This window comes from Hylobates moloch, unplaced genomic scaffold, assembly GCF_009828535.3.
Source record: "Hylobates moloch isolate HMO894 unplaced genomic scaffold, HMol_V3 SCAFFOLD_1, whole genome shotgun sequence".
Classification (NCBI taxonomy): Eukaryota; Metazoa; Chordata; class Mammalia; order Primates; family Hylobatidae; genus Hylobates; species Hylobates moloch.
This window is the reverse complement of record NW_026652276.1, coordinates 98,719,963-98,732,191: the sequence shown is the minus strand read 5'-3', so window position 1 is coordinate 98,732,191 and position 12,229 is coordinate 98,719,963. Positions and strand designations below refer to the sequence as shown.

The 12,229-nt window shown below is 49.2% G+C and overlaps 1 protein-coding gene across 1 annotated transcript in view; it reads right to left on the bottom strand.

Annotated features, from left to right (window-relative positions):
- Nucleotides 1–12,229, bottom strand: part of LOC116809554 (myosin-16) — a 71,873-nt gene that overhangs the window by 40,871 nt on the left and 18,773 nt on the right. The window contains exons 11-18 of the mRNA XM_032753399.2: nt 11,402–11,670; nt 9,363–9,533; nt 8,074–8,253; nt 6,244–6,370; nt 5,392–5,450; nt 4,509–4,596; nt 4,014–4,131; nt 2,721–2,841 (exon numbers count right to left, since the gene is read on the bottom strand). Of these exons, the coding sequence (XP_032609290.1) occupies nt 2,721–2,841; nt 4,014–4,131; nt 4,509–4,596; nt 5,392–5,450; nt 6,244–6,370; nt 8,074–8,253; nt 9,363–9,533; nt 11,402–11,670 (1,133 nt within the window). The remainder of the gene's footprint in view (nt 1–2,720; nt 2,842–4,013; nt 4,132–4,508; nt 4,597–5,391; nt 5,451–6,243; nt 6,371–8,073; nt 8,254–9,362; nt 9,534–11,401; nt 11,671–12,229) is intronic.

The window sequence follows — 12,229 nt, the reverse complement described above, 5'->3', positions numbered from 1 at the left end:
AATGTCACGGAAGGGTGTGTCAAGTATGATACTTCCATGAAGTTCAAAACCAAGCACGACCTGCAGGCATATGTGCTAAAGCTATTTTTGAAAGGTAAGGAAATGTGCCAGGTGGTGTGGCTTATGCCTATAATCCCAATGCTTTGGGAGGCCGAGGTGGGAGGATCGCTTGAGCCCAGGAGTTGGAGAACAGCCTTGGCAACATAGTGAGACCCCATCTCTGTAAAAAATATAAAAATTAGCCAGGTGGCTAATTGTGTTCACCTGTAGTCCCAGCTACCCGGGAGGCTGAGGTGGAAGAATCGCTTGAGCCCAGTAGTTTGAAGCCACAGTGAGCTGTGATTGTGTCACTGCACTCCAGCCTGGGTGACAGAGCAAGACCATGTCTCTTAAGAAAAAAAAAAAAAAAAAGAGAATGGTTCATGTCAGAATTCAAGACAGGGTTACTCCTGGGGGTGGGGAGGGGATGGGAGAGGAAAGACATGAAAGGTTGACATTCTGGGCTTTTCAGTGGGTTCACAGGGTGCTGGCTTTATTATTATGTTTCATAATGTACCACCTTTTTACAGACTTCAAATAGGACATAATAGAAAGTTTTAGAAGGATAGAAGGTGCCAAGAGACCTGCATTCTGGCCTCAGCCTGCCTTGGATGTGCTGTGTGTCTGACTGCGGTTAAGTCACTGTCCCTTTGGGGGACCTAGGCCTCCCCTCCTGTCCAGAGAGAATGCCGCCTGCAGGGCCCCTGGGACCTCTGAGCTGCGGGAACCCAAGATGCCACACGGGGCCAGGGAGTACAGCACCCAACTGAGCCACTGTGGGCAAAAGATGAGGAAGAATGCTCCTTGCCCCTCAAAAGGACCCCCGAGGAGCTAGACATTGCAAAGTACAGAAATCAGGCTTGATGTCTTAAAACATTTCCTGATATTTCAAAATTAATTGGCGTTGAGGTTTGGTCTTTGAAACAAGCATGACAAGCATGTGGCTGGGGGTGGGGCCCACCTGAGCCAACTCCAAACGTAGGAACACCATTTGCAGTCAGAACCATCCTATTCTTTGTTCTGCTCCTGCTGCCAGTCTGCCTAGTCCTCAGGGAGCAAAACTATCCCCAGCAGCCCTGGGCCTTCCCCTGGAACTGACGTGCCTAATGCAACCCTTGTACAACAGCAAGATGTGGTCTGTTTGGCCAGGTGGTAAACGGACAAGATTCTGAGCTGTGCCAGATTCTGAGATACCAGCTCCGGCTTCCCCGGCCACACAACCGCCGCCGGTGGGCCTTATGCCGACTAGCTCTGTCCCGCCTCGTTCTGTGAAGTTGGGCATGCCACCTCCACCCCCTCTCCAGGCTTTCTTAAGTTTCCCATCTGTCAAGGGTGGGCAGGGAAAGGAGGGGCCCGCTGGTTTCTAAGATTCTTTCCAGCTCAGGCATTCAATGATCCTGTCTCCAAACCTCAAGTGTCCCCCGCAAGTCAATCTAGCTATTTACAGCACATCTTAATTGTGAAGGATGCCAAAACAAACAGTTCCGGCAGGTTCTAGGGCAGTGTTACAATTCCACACACACAGAGTGTTATAAAGCAAGCTCCAGGGAATGAGGGACTCATTCTGTTCTCTTCACTATGTGTCCCTAGAGCCTGGAACCATGCCTGGCACACAGTAGGCGCACCATAAGTGTTTGCTGAGTGACCAGATGCATTAGAGGCACAGGCATGCTGGAAGCTTCCATGCCAAGCCTGCGTCATGCGTGAGAACTTGGAGAGAGAAATGATCTGCTCCAGGTGGCACAGAGGCAGGCTTTGAGCTGACTCTCCTGACTGCAAAGCCTGTGAATCTCCTGTGTCACGGGGCGATCATGTTGGGGTGCAGTCTGTTGTTGGGGGGCAGGGCGGCTATAGAAGGACACCTGGCACCACTGGCCTGGCTAGCCTTTACAATCCCACCAGGATGCTGCAGGGCCAGGAAATGGGATAGACCCAGGGCAACTCAGGCCCCATGAGTCAGGAGCAGGAGGTTGCTCTGTCTGAGTCAGTCCTGTCTCAGCCGCCGGCTCAGAGCTGGGCTTACAGTGCTTCATTGTCCAGGCTCCGCCCAAGCAAACTTCCCCACGGGTCAGATCCATGACCTTGATTCTGATTGGCCCTTTTTATTCTTGGAAACTCAGGGCTCAGGCCAGGTGTGGTGGCTTATGCCTGTAATCCCAGCACTTTGGGAGGCCAAGGCAGGTGGATTGCTTGAGCCCAGGAGTTTGAGACCAGCCTGGGCAACAGAGTGAGACCCCATCTCTACAAATAATTTAAAAAATCAGCTGGGTGTGATGGTGTATGCCTTAAGTCCCAGCTACTTGGGAGGCTGAGGCAGGAGGATCACTTAAGCCTGGGAGTTCCAGGTTGTAATGAGCTATGATTGCGCCACTGCACTCCAGGAAGACCCTGTCTCAAATAAAACAAAACAAAACATAGGGTTCTAAGAAATATTCTACCATTGATTAGGTTCCCCTCTGAGCTGAGCTGGGTTCTATGCATGTTGCCTCTGATCTCCCCAAGTTCTGTGAGACTGGCATGATCAATCCTGATTTTTCAGGAAACTGAGGCTCTCAGCAGTTGGCAGACTTGCCCGAAGCAGGCCATTGGTAAGTGGCCAGGTGGAATCCATACCCCAAAGCCCACCTTCTTGGAAAAAGGCTGAGGGGGTGTGTAGGGGGAGACCACCCACCAGATCCTACCTTGGTGTGTCCAATTTTGTATTCGTTCACATCTAGGTCAATGGCTGCAAGCAGCAGCTCTGAGGCCTTTTTGTTGTCCACGAATCCCTGGGGAATCACGTTGGGGTTCAGCACTTGGTACCTGGCAGGAGAGAGATGATTGACAGTCATCACTGTGCCCAAGCTGACAGCACATAAAACATGTTCACGTGGTTATCCACTGGTCTTTGAGATGGACTTTGGACAGGGATTAGACTTGTTTGACAGATGCCCCAGGGAGGCAGAGAGATGAGATCAATAGGAGGCTTTGGAATAAGGGCTACAGCTTGGGAGTGGACACTGGTGTGGGTTGGGGATATAGGGAGGAGCTGTTTCTAGAAATGAAGACGCCAAAATCCCTTCCTGATAGAGCTTGGAGTTGAGAAAAGGGCATTGACCCAGACATCAGCAAACAGCTTTTTTATTGTGACCTGTGAGCAGCCCCCTTTGTGATCTTGGACACACAAGTCCCTAACTGGGGACTTCAGAGGGGCTTGGATAAGGTGACCTCTAGTGACCTTTCCTGATCCATCAATCTGTGGACCTATGTTCTAGGAAGTTGGAGGAGGTAGAAGAAGACAATCTCTAAGGTGGGAGTATTAGTTACCCCAGTGTTCGTCCAGAAGCAGACCCTGAGATAAGAATTCAAGTGCAAGTAGTTTATCTGGGAGGTGGCAGAGTGGGGAATGGGAAGAAAGCCAATAAAAGGCATGTTATGGAGGCAGTTAGCACAACAGGCAACTGGAGCATAATGCTGCTGAGATCACTGGAAGCCACAGTGGGAGTATTTACATCATGGAAATGGGCAGACACTAGCAATCAGGGCTTTTTTTTTGGACCAGGAGAGCCCTTGTTTAACATTTACCAACACACTGCTGTCTGAGCGCACGTGTGGAAAATGTCTCAGATTTAGCCACCAGAAGGGTGAGGGAGCTGAGGTATTTATACACCAGTTCTCCTCAGTCACTGATTGAGGGCTCCTTCCAGGAAGGCATTAATTCCCGGGACTTTCAGCTTGCCAAGGAGGGGGCAAAGCAGCATCCAGCAGCTGAGAAATGCAGGGGCTGGCAGTTGAAATTTGGGCCAGTGTCTATGGCCATACCACCCTGAACATGCCCAATCTCTTCTGAAATTTGGGCCAGTGTGTACTAAGGTAGTGACTGATGGTGAGGTGGTATTGGCAGAGCACCATCATGTCTGCTGCAGTGGGATGTGACTTACCAGATGGTGAACTCCTGGGCATCTGAGCCTTGCACCCAGGGAGACATCACTCACCTCTGTTTGAACTCCGGGTACTGCAGCCTGTTTGGGAAGCCCTTCCTGCAGATACGGATGCCTTCCAGGACACCATTGCAAGCTAGCTGGTGCATGATCAGATGGGCGTCTATCACACCTGCCAAGGGGGAGGGTGTAAGATGGAGAGTCCCTCTGGGGTGGGACAGGCCAGTCCTGGCCACTCAAGGAGGCTGAACTGAGCATCTGTGCCATCATCCCCAGTCTTCTCCTGTCACTGTCCCAGAGGCCCCAGGCCCCCCACCATTTGGCCAATGCCCAAAAGCTCCCAAGTTTGATTTCTGGCTGGTTGGGCACCATTCTGCTTTATAAAGCAGCTAGAATATGATTCTTGGATGACCCATTGTTGAGGTTTCTCTCGGAGCCTTGTTTTGCCCCCATCAGCCTTGGTGATGAAGGGTGGACTTAATTTGGAATGAAGACTAACTTCACAGAACCTCAGGACTTCCAGCAGGCAGCCGTGACCCCACAACATACCCGATTGCTTAAACTCATTGGGGATAATACAGCGGACAAAATGGGGTGCGGTGCTATGGAGGGTGGTCATCAGCTTGTTCAGCTGCTCCTGGGGTTGGAGGACAAAGAACAAGTGAGTGAAACTTTGCATTGATGTTGCAGGACACCCGCATGCGGGAGAGGTATTTGTTTAGAGTTTATTCACTTAAAACTGAATTAAAGCTCAGCCACATGTGGTTAGCGGCTACCATATTGGGCAGTGCAGAAGAGAACATTTCATCATAGCAGAAAGTGCCATTGGGCAGCACTGCTCTCAAGGTCCAATGACTTGCTCAAGGGGCTGTGGTTTGCAAGAAGTGGGGCCCCTCCAGATTCAGAGCTGGTTCGTTGTAGAATCTCAGTACTAGGAGGAACCGTAGGGTCTGTGTGGGCAAAGTCCTGTCCACTGTTAACTTCCCTAATGGATGCTCCCTCTTCCTCTGCTTGGATATTTCCAATGAGGTGACCCACTCTGCCTTGGGACAGCCTGATTCTTGAAAAGTGTTGACATCTTCCTTTGTGCAGCATCTCCTTGTAGACTGCACTTTGGAAGGAAATGCCCAAACTTCATGGAAGTTGTGGCCAGCCCAAGGCCTGCCAGCCAACTCTAGGACACAAGCTCTTGGGCATTGCTATCTCGCGTGATCACGCTGCACAAATCCCTTTACTCTCCAGGTTTAAATCTAAAAATTGGTCTCTTCTGCCCAGTGATCCTGTGATTCTGTGGCCTCTTCAGAAGGAAACAGACCCCTCCAGGTAAAGAGGCGATCATAGACAGAAAAATGAAATCATCCTGCCCCTGGCCATGAAGCAGCAGCCAGACTACCCAACATTGAAAGGGAGGGTTGGGGGCACCCCTGCTCACCCTGTAGAAATTGGAGACTGTCATGAAGGAGGAGCCTCTCTTCTGCTTCTTGCTTCCGGCTGAGGAAGGGACAAGCACGTTTCACATCAGTACCCAGTATGGAGAAAGGCAGCCCCATTAAGCACTCTGCAGCAAAGCACGTGCATTCTTTGGACTTAAAAAGGCTTATCTTAGGGCTGGATAAGGGGGACCCTCACATGAGGAAAACGAGATCTACCAGGAAGTGGTCAAACGGGCTGGCTACAGCGTAATTGTCAAAAGAGCTGCTGCGCTCTTTGGGAGGGTGCAGCCTTTTGTGATTTCTGGTGCAAGGTGACAAACTGCTCCCATTTCCTGGGGAGGAAGAAGCACCCATAGACCACGGGAGAAGGTGCACTTTGGTGGTGAGACCAGGGAGACTGGTGTTTCTGGCCCCACTAATTGGCAACCCGATGGGGCAGCATCCACCAGGGCATTCCTCTATGAGCCACATGACCTCTATTGGAAGGGAGGCAGGACTGAGTTTGGCATTTGCTTCTGACAAGAGAGAGGCAAACAGAAAAGAAACACAGAACATCTGGGTGTCAACTTTTCCAAAGCAGTATCCATCCACCTAGAGGCCAGATGTGCCCAGCAATCAGTTCAGTCATTGGAAGCTCCCATGTTGCCTCTGCTTGCCTCTTTTGCAGTATCATCCATGGCCTATCTCAAGCCACTTTTCATTCATTCATTCATTCATTCATCGGTTCACTCACTTACTCACTCACTCATTCCACAAGAGTTGAATCAAAGAGTTTTGGTTCCTTCTTTCCATTTTGGCCACTAAAGGGCATCAGCACAGGGAGACTGGACACAACAAGGGGTCAGTCCTACCTGGAGCCTCCTCTTCTTTGAAGAGAAGGGCCAGGATTGCCACACTCGATTTCTGGAACAAGCCCACCACTGTTTCATTCAGGGGGTCTTTGTTCTTCTCCAGCCAGCCTGTGATGTTATAGCCCACCTGGAGTGGGCAAACGCCAGTGAGTAACTTTGAATTTCAGCCTCTCCCTTTCAGGTGCCACAGCTAGAGCCCCTCCTACAGCTCTCTCCCGTTCTTAGCTCCCAGGACCAACTTTCACCCCCACATCCTGGGGCTCCAGTTCTTGTCCTCATGACTCTCCTGGTGTCCTGGGATGCCCCTGAAGCCCCATATGAGTTGGAGGCTCCACCATCTGCCTTCTTGGGCATTTGCAGTTTGTCCATCTAGGATACCCCAACTCTGAGCTTTGCACATAAACCCAGACTCCCCTGCTACTCTTTCCTGGGCCGTGTGACCTTCTCTTGCACAGCTTACTCTGCCGGCCACACTGACCCTCCCTGACCCTTGGGTCTTCTTCTGCCCAGTGGTTTGCTGTCAGTGACTGACCGTGGCTGTAGAATCCCGAGCTACATGAAGAAATCTCTTTGCTGGGAAGCATGTAGCCCCTCTTGAAACACTGTAGGGTCTCTCCTTGCTAGGGGAGCATGAATACTGTCTTACATCACTGTAGGGTCATTGGCTGGTGGAAAGGGGGCTCCATCCATCCAGCACTGGGGGCTCCATATATCCAGGTATTTGGACATCCACTAATTTCTGCTTCCCATCTTGCCACATGGTCCCCATGGCAAGGGTAAGGAGGAAGGAGTCTTTCAGGTCCTTCCATTGAGCACAGAGAAGTGAGGTAAGTAGAGGAGATGCCAGAACTTCCGGGCTTGCCATCTCCTGTGCAGCACAAAGACATTTGTCATCTCTGCCTTATTTTAGGGCCTTCTTGGAAATGCACAGGTCCCACTTGACTTTGAATATTCCATTGCTATAAATAAGAAACTCTTCTCAGTTCAGTGTGGGAAGAGGGGATGGAGAGCTGCAATTTGGTCCCAAGCCTGCTGTTTGCTCCAAGTATCGGCCACATCCATTTTACAAGCAATTGGCATTACGGTTACGGTTGATGGTATCATAAAGCCTTGGCCCTGATGCCCAATGCCATCATGACTTTCCTGACAGCTCTGTCTTAAGGCTGCTGTTTCATGGCAGTCAAACCCACAGAGGCTCAGCAACCTCTGTTGGTAACAGGAGCATTGGCACTTACAGCGATAATAAAATCCCAAGGAAACGAAATGCATTCTCATAAGCTGGCAGGACGAACGTCACCTCCCCTATTAATTATGCAAATGCAACCTGAGTCCTGGCTGCACTTAATTTCCCCACTTCCCGAGGACTACGTTTGTCATGAGTGAAAAAGCCACTCTATATATGTCACCTTGTTGGTTTGGTGGCTATGAGCTGTCAGAGAGCCAGGTTATCGGTTGGGAGTAATTAATGGGCTCGTGGAATTTTTTTTGTTGTTTGTTCTTTTTTGTTCTTTTTGCAAATGTTGTCATTTCTGGCCAAGACTGAAGTTCAGCTGTCAAACCAAGGGCCCGGACAGGTCTGATGGGCCTGGGCAGGGTGTGGCGTGGACAGGTCTGATGGCTATTCCCTAATGGGTATCTCCCTCGGAGAAGTGATGAGGAGGTGTGAGTGGAGCCCATTTCAATTGGCTGATTACCCTGTTATACCATGGTTGTGCACTAGTGGAAGTGGGACGTCTCTGGAGGGGTGTGTCAGCATGTACCTACAACAGCGGCAGTGACGGCAGCCAGCTGGGACCCGAAACACAGAGGGACCCTGAGGCCAGTACTCACGGTGCCTGCATAGTGAACGAGCTCGAAGTGGACCTCGGGCCCCTTGCTCTTGCCCCCCTTGGGCTTCAGGAAGTTGCTGGACTTGCCCAGGTGGTTGTCGTACAGGGCTGCCTTGAACGTGGCATCGGTGGCTTTGGGGAAGACGCACTGTTCCTCCAAGATGGAGAAGATGCCCATGGGCTGGGAGGGAAGAGAACAGGGTGATGTTAGAGGAGGTGGCAGGACCCAAAAGAGGACAAACTGGCACTGAGCCCAGGGCCAGTGTAGAGATGCTCCAGACACCCACGTGGGCATCCAGGAAGCAGGACTCTGTGCAGTGACATCTGGGAACAGTGCCTGGTGCTCCATGGCCTTGTCATCAAACACCATGGCCATTAAGACTTGAAAGAGGCTGAATTCATTGAGTCCAACAGAAGGGAAGACTGAGATCTGAAGGGGCCAGATAGCTCCCCAAATGCTAATCCCACCTAAACAGTGGCCCCTGGCAAGCTTGGCCTTCTGAAAAATGGGGAAGTCAATGCCACTGTGCTGTCTGCTTTTTTTAAATTTAATTTATTTATTTTGAGACAGAGTCTCGCTCTGTTGTCCAGGCTGGAGTGCAGTGGCGCAATCTCGGCTCACGGCAACCTCCGCCTTCCAGGTTCAAGTGATTCTCCTTCCTCAGCCTCCCGAATAGCTGGGATTACAGGTGCCCCCCACCACACCTGGCTAATTTCTGTGTTAGAGATGAGGTTTCACCATGTTGGCCAGGCTGGTCTCAAAACTCCTGACCTCAGGTGACCCACCCACCTCAGCCTCCCAAATTGCTGGGATTACAGGTATGAACCACCATGCCTGGCCACAACACACATTCTTGAAGGGGACCATTTGCTAAAACCTTCCACGTGGATGTGGTTGTGGTTATAAGTGAAACTATTATATTGCCTGGGTCAGAGCCTGACTCTGCCACTCACAGGTTGTGGGACCTTGGACAAGCAAGTTCCCTTCTCTGTGCCTCAATGTTCCCATCTGTGAAATGGGTGTAATAAAAGTATCCCCTCCTCCGCATACAGTAGGTTGTAATGATCCAATGGATGGTGGCATGCAATAGCCCAACGAACATTGCCCAACGAACAAAATGGGAACACTTCAGTACCCATTTTGCAGATGGGGAGCTAGAGGTCATACCAAGGAAGGTCATCGGTGGTGTCACTGACTTCCCTGAAGCCAAGTGCCAGCTCCCTGCATGCGCCAGTGACATCCCTTGGCCCTGGCCTCTCTCCAAGCCCCTCCTTTGAGAAGCAAGTCACCTTTTCCAGCAGGTCGATGCAGGCCTGCAGGTCGAGGCCAAAGTCGATGAAGACCCACTCGATGCCTTCCCTCTTGTACTCCTCCTGCTCCAGCACGAACATGTGGTGGTTGAAGAACTGCTGCAGCTTCTCGTTGGTGAAGTTGATGCACAGCTGCTCAAAGCTGTTGAACTGTGGTGGCAGGAGGGCAGAAAGAGGGGCGTCAGCACAGGCACAGAGACCCTCTCTCAGGATTGAATGAAGTGACCACAAGCAAAGCAAAACTTTGCAGGGGGCCCACTAGTGTCAGGCACTGCCCTAAGTGCCTAACACTGGCCATTCAGCACCCTATGAGAAGTAGCTCTCTGTTCCCTCCCCTACAGAGGCAGAGGCACAAAGTGGTTTAACACATGCCTCGGGCCACGCAGTATGATGTTCAGACCCAAAATCCAGGCAACCAGACTTCAGCCCTGTATGGTAAACAGAAATATATATATATATATATAAAATATATATTATATATACATACAATATATGTATATATTATATATATTATATATGTATATATAATATATGTGTATATTATATTATATATTATATATGTGTATATATAATATAATATATATTATAGATGTGTATATATAATATATATATTATATATGTGTATATATAACATAATATATATTATATGTATATATTATATATAATATATATTATATGTATATAACATATTATATAATATATATATATATAAAAGAGATGAGGTCTCCAGCCTGGCCATCATGGTAAAACCCCGTCTCTACTAAAAATACAAAATTAGCCAAGCGTGGTGGCGCACGCCTGTAATCCCAGCTACTTGGGAGGCTGAGGCAGGAGAATCACTTGAACCCTGGAGGCGGAGGTTGCAGTGGGCTGAGATGGCACCATTGTACTCCAGCCTGGGCAAAAAGTGTGAAACTCTGTCTCAAAAAATAAATAAATAAATAAAAATAAAAAAAGATGAGGTCTCACCCTGTTGCCCAGGCTGGTCTCAAACTCCTGGGCTCAAGCGATCCTCCCACCTTTGCCTCCCAAAGTGCTGGGATTACAGGCGTGAGCCACTGCACACGGCCCCAGCCTGAATAGAAATCATTGAAGAAATAAGCATTTTCTTTCCAGGGATGGAAATCACTCGAAATGCTCTATGGATCTGACCCCCGTATGCCTGAGGGCAGTTTGTCTCTTTCTCTGTAATTTTTCTCCTCCTCATCTGTAAAATGAAGGAGTTTAAGAGGTGATATGGTTTGGCTGTATGTCCCCACCCAAATCTCATCTCGAATTGTAATCCCCACATTGGATCACAGGGTCAGATTTACGTCATGCTGTTCTCATGATAGCAAGGGAGTTCTCATGAGATCTGATGGTTTAAAAGTATTTGGCGCCTCCCCCTTTTCTCTCTGTCTCCTGCCACTATGTAAGATGTGCCTGCTTCCCCTTTGCTTTTCACCATGATTTTAAGTTTCCTGAGGCCTCCCCAGCCATGCAGAACTGTCAGTCAATTAAGCCTCTTTTCTTTATAAATTACCCAGTCCTAGGTAGTTTTTTATAGCAGTTTGAAAATGGACTAATACAAGGGGTTTACAAGCTTTTTTTTTTTTTAGTGGTGAGCTGATAAATCAGCTCTTCTTAAAACCAAACCCCTGATTTATAGTGTTTGCCAATGTCCATGGTGTAAATATTCAAGCCATGGCTAATTTCAAGCTATCAACATGATGTCAACTGGCTCACAAAATTCCTGAAAATTTCACAATCAGCTCTTGTTAGCTGGTACAGGCTGGCTTCAGCACACCACTCATCCCATCCTTAAAGTTCACACCATTCTTTATGACTTGGCACCATACAAATGAAGCTGAAAATTTCTGGAGTCCAAAATACAGAGATCCAGTGGCAAACCGAGATTGGTCTGCCCCAGGTCCAAGGTGAGAAACAAGAGAACTTTATGACTTATATAAGCAAAAAAGTAGCTTATATAAGGAGGACGGCCACCCCAAAGCAAAAACCAAATGCAAGGCCAGGCACACCTCAAAGATCTCAAAGCCAGCGATGTCCAGCACTCCAATGAAGAACTGCCTCTGCATCTTGGTGTCCAAGGTCTTGTTAATCCTGACCACCAACCACTTGAACATCTTGTCATAGACAGCCTTGCCCAGAGCCCCAATGGAGTTTTGGCACTGTTCCATGTTCTGACCTTTTTGCACAAACTCATTGCCGACTTTGACCCGGGGCCTGGTGATGCCCTTCTGCAGTTCACCAGAGTTGAGACCCATGAGATGGGCGACTTTGTCAGCCACTGAGTAGAGACGGAAAAAGCAAGTGAGTGCAAGATGTCATGCCCAGGAGAAACCTGGCAACATTTATTGTGGTTCACGGAGGGGGTGAAAGGGAGGGTGGAGGAGATCCCATTTTGCCAATGAGAAAACAAAGATGTGGTAGTTTCTACACTTGCTCAAGATCAGGTGGCAGCCAGGCACAGTGGCTCATGCCTGTGACTCCAGCACTTTGGGAGGTTAAGGTAGGAGGATCACTCGAGGCCAGGAGTTTTGAGACCAGCCTGGGCAACATAGCAAGACCCCGTTTCTACAAAAAGTTAAAAAATTAGCCAGGCGTGGTGGCGTGCACTGTAGTCCCAGCTACTGAGGAGGTTTGAGGCAGAAGGATCATTTGAGCCTACAAGGTTGAGGCTGCAGTGAGCCATGATTGCGTGACTGCACCACTGCGCTCCCACCTAGGCAACAAACCAAGACCCTGTCTCAAAAAATAAATACAAATGAAAACAACAACGACAACAAAAAACCAAAATTATGTCTTGACTCAGTTGTGCCTTTCTGAAAATATCAATGTCTCAACAT